General features: G+C 38.8%; 1 protein-coding gene across 1 annotated transcript; it reads left to right on the forward strand.

Moving 5' to 3' along the window:
* Nucleotides 1–355: 355 nt before the first annotated feature.
* On the forward strand, nucleotides 356–3,323 carry LOC7463367 (UDP-glycosyltransferase 74G1). Its single transcript, XM_002320522.3, has 3 exons — nucleotides 356–1,163; nucleotides 1,632–2,359; nucleotides 2,465–3,323. Exons 2-3 carry the CDS (start codon nucleotides 1,715–1,717, stop codon nucleotides 3,197–3,199), a joined length of 1,380 nt encoding a protein of 459 aa, XP_002320558.2. The 5' UTR covers nucleotides 356–1,163; nucleotides 1,632–1,714; the 3' UTR covers nucleotides 3,200–3,323.
* The last annotated feature ends 398 nt before the right edge of the window (nucleotides 3,324–3,721 follow it).

Below are 3,721 nucleotides of genomic sequence, written 5' to 3' on the forward strand. Positions count from 1 at the left end.
ATTGGTCATTAAAAAATTATTCAAGAATATTTAAGTTTTTTTCAATTTTTATATAGTAAAAATATTATTTTACTCCTGAGACCAATAAAATTTAAAGTTGTTTACCAATAATTTTTTTATTCTAAGACTTTTAAAAGAGTACCGATGCAGGTGACTCATGCCTCTGTCACTGGTGACTCATGCAGGTGACACTCCGACATCTTGGGAGGCGCGTGATAGCATGGATAGGGCAACTCTTCCACTCCTTTTCATTTCTATGCCACTAGTGTAACAAAGACGAACATGTAAAAGCAAGAAACAAATTAAACACAACAAACTTCGGTTCTTTTCTTTCTTTTTCCTTTTTTTATATCTTCTTATTTCTAACTATTTTTTCTTCAAATGGTCATTGTTGCTACTTGCGACTCGTGCAGGTGACACTCCGACATCGTGGGAGGCGCGTGATGGCATGGATCGGGCAACTCTTCCACTCCTTTTCATTTCTATGCCAGTAGTGTAACAAAGAGGAACCTGTAAAAGCAGGAAACAAACACAACAAACTTTGGTTCTTTTCTTTCTTTTTCCTTTTTTTATATCTTCTTATCTCTAACTATTTTTTCTTCAAATGGTCATTGTTGCTACTAACACAGGTGGAGCATCGTGTGTGAGGAGGGCCAGTTCGATGGTTGTTGATGGATCATCGGTTCATGGCTAAAAAGAGAGAAAAAGTTGTTGATGGTCGTAATTACAGTGCTGATGTTGTTGGAGCTGGAGTTGTTAAATCTATTGCTGGTAGAGGTTGTCGTGATGTCGAGGAGCTGGTGCCTACTGGTGGAGGAATATGGTCGACAATGAGGGTCAGTTTATAGTGGTTTTGGATGGATAGATGAGAGGAGAACACCGTAATGTGGAGGTTTGCATGGCAGGGGCTACTAACAAGAGTTGTGAGCTATGGTGAAGAGGATAAAGGTTGGCATTGTGGTGAAGGGGTGTGAACTTCTGGGTTTGGTCTCTTCACAGTAAAAAATGAGGGGTCGTAAAGAAAAACAATCTTCAACATCGAGTTTTGCTTTCAAGATGGAAACTTTGTGTAGGAGTCGATCGTGAGAGAAGTTGCTAGTAGTAGCGTGGAGGTTGGTACCTATGTTGATGGTGGCGTGGAGGCTGAGAGATGAGGGAAACAGGTATATGGATGTGTAATTTTTTTTTTCTCGTGTAGTTGGTGGCTACGTTCAGGTATAATAAGGCTAGGTTTTTTTGGTGTATGTTGGGAGAGAATGTGAGAAAAAGGTTTTTTTTTTTTTTTTGCCTCTTTTATTTTTATTTTTTTGTTCTCCCGGTTAGGTTATTTTTTTAATGGCTCTCCTCCATAAAATTCTCTTCTCTTTTGTGCGCGTATAAGTAAAAAAATTTATCTTCTTCTCTTCAATTGCTTGGTTCCAAGCAATCTAAATTTGATTTTATTCTTCATTTTTTTTCTTTTCACTTTCGATTCCTTTACCTATTTTTTAATGTTTTTAGATTTTTTTATTATGATTATGATAAAAATAAATTTAAAAAAATAAAAAAATTAATTTTATACATTTCAAACAAAAAAATAAAATAAAAAACAATCATCACAGCAATAATTAGCTGATGCGTATTGCCGACAGATCACAGATCCCCAACAAATTGGCATGAGAAGAACACTCCAGGCCAGAAAGAGAGAATTGGTGTAAAACCATAACAAAAAAAAATGGAGAAGCGCTGTAAAGCTCACTGCTTAGTCGTATCCTTTCCAGCCCAAGGCCACATAAACCCCATGCTTCAATTCTCCAAACGCTTAGAACACAAAGGAGTTAAAGTAACTCCAGTTACTACTCGTTTTATCTCCAACGCCATCATGTCTGGATCATCCTCCAGTTCCATTTCACTCCAAACTATATCTGATGGATATGATGAAGGAGGTATAGGCCACGCAGAAAGCATCAAGTCATACCTTGATCGCTTTTGGAAGGTGGGATTGCAAACTCTTGACAATCTTGTCGAGAAGCTTAGTGGTTCAGACTGCCCTGTTGATTGCATCATTTATGACGCCTTTATGCCTTGGGGTCTTGATGTAGCCAAGAAATTTGGGTTGGTTGGTGCTGCTTTCTTCACCCAGTCTTGTGCTGTTGATAGCATATACTATCACGTCTATCGAGGGTTGATCAAACTTCCTGTCACGGAGACTCAAATTTTGGTTCCTGGATTGCCTCCTCTAGAGCCTCAAGATTTGCCCTCTTTCATTTATCATTTGGGGACGTACCCAGATTTCTTTGACATGCTTTTGGATCAGTTCTCCAATATTGATAGAGCGGATTGGGTCTTTTGCAACTCATTTTATATGTTGGAAAGAGAGGTGTGGTATACACCACATATACATTTCTTTGTGCTATGTAAATCAAATTCTAACTTAAATTGATTTATTTATTTCTTTTCTTTTCTTTTCATTTTGGGTTTATAGGTGGCAGATTGGTTTGCCAAGCTTTGGCCATTTAGAAGTATTGGACCAACTATACCGTCTATGTATTTAGATAAACAACTTGAGAACGACAGAGACTATGGTTTCAGCTTCTTCATGCAGAACAATGATGTTTGCATGAATTGGCTTAATGATAGGGCAAAAGGCTCGGTTGTACATGTGTCATTTGGGAGCCTGGTAGATCTCAAAGCAGAGCAAATGGAAGAGCTAGCTTGGGGATTGAAGAGGAGTGATTGTTATTTCTTGTGGGTGGTAAGAGCATCTGAAGAATCTAAAATGTCGAAAGATTTCGCAGAAGAAAGCTCTGCGAAAGGTTTGGTGGTCAGATGGTGTTCACAGTTGGAGGTTTTAGCTCACGAGGCAGTGGGATGCTTTGTTACACACTGTGGCTGGAACTCTAGCCTGGAGGCTTTGAGTTTAGGAGTCCCAATGGTGGCAATGCCACAACGAACAGATCAAAGCACCAACGCAAAGTACATTACAGATGTTTGGAACATGGGAGTTAAAGCTGCGGTGGATGAGAAAGAGATTGCTAGGCGGGAAACAATAGAGAGTTGCATAAGAGAGATATTGGAGGGGGAGAAAGGGAAGGAGATCAAAAGAAATGCTAGTAAATGGAAGGAACTGGCCAAAGAAGCAGTGGAAGAAGGTGGTAGTTCAGATAAAAACATTGATGAATTTGTGGCTAATTTGGTTCTCTCCCGAAGCTCTTGCTGATGCTTCTTCTCCATGTATCATTTTCTTTTTCTAGTTTCTTGCTTGTTCGCATTAATTATATTCGAGATTCTTCCTCGATGTTCAGCTTAATAAACCAATGAATCTGTAGCTTCCTTTCCGAAAAGATTTCAGATTCATATACAGAAGAGCATCTTTATGATCTACATTCATTGCATTTGAAACTTACATCCGATGGAACTGACAATAGAGGCAAGGAAGCGGCAGAAGGCATCGAAGTTAGCTAACAAGACAGCCTCCACTCTGTCAGATTGATCCGCCGCCGCCGCCCACAGGATGGTCATCCCATAAGAAGACAATAACATGGGACTTCAATTATTTATTTGATCCACCGGAAACACATGATCGCCATCATGCATGCACGATACAAACTACAAACAAGTAGTCTCTATCCATGCGGGGCGGCCTTATATATATGTATATTACTAGTTTTCGTCTAGACAGCTGGGTTTTAATATATAAATAATTAGTCTTAGTCTAAATAATTGATTTTAATATATTTAA

The sequence above is a fragment of the Populus trichocarpa genome, chromosome 14 (genome assembly GCF_000002775.5).
Source record: "Populus trichocarpa isolate Nisqually-1 chromosome 14, P.trichocarpa_v4.1, whole genome shotgun sequence".
In the NCBI taxonomy this organism is placed as follows: domain Eukaryota; kingdom Viridiplantae; phylum Streptophyta; class Magnoliopsida; order Malpighiales; family Salicaceae; genus Populus; species Populus trichocarpa.

Bases quoted from the DNA above. Each gene is read 5' to 3' on its own strand.
- LOC7463367 (XM_002320522.3), top strand. From the start codon at position 1,715: ATGGAGAAGCGCTGTAAAGCTCACTGCTTAGTCGTATCCTTTCCAGCC. The intron at 2,360-2,464 runs GTGTGGTATACA...TTGGGTTTATAG, and splicing joins TTTATATGTTGGAAAGAGAG to GTGGCAGATTGGTTTGCCAA.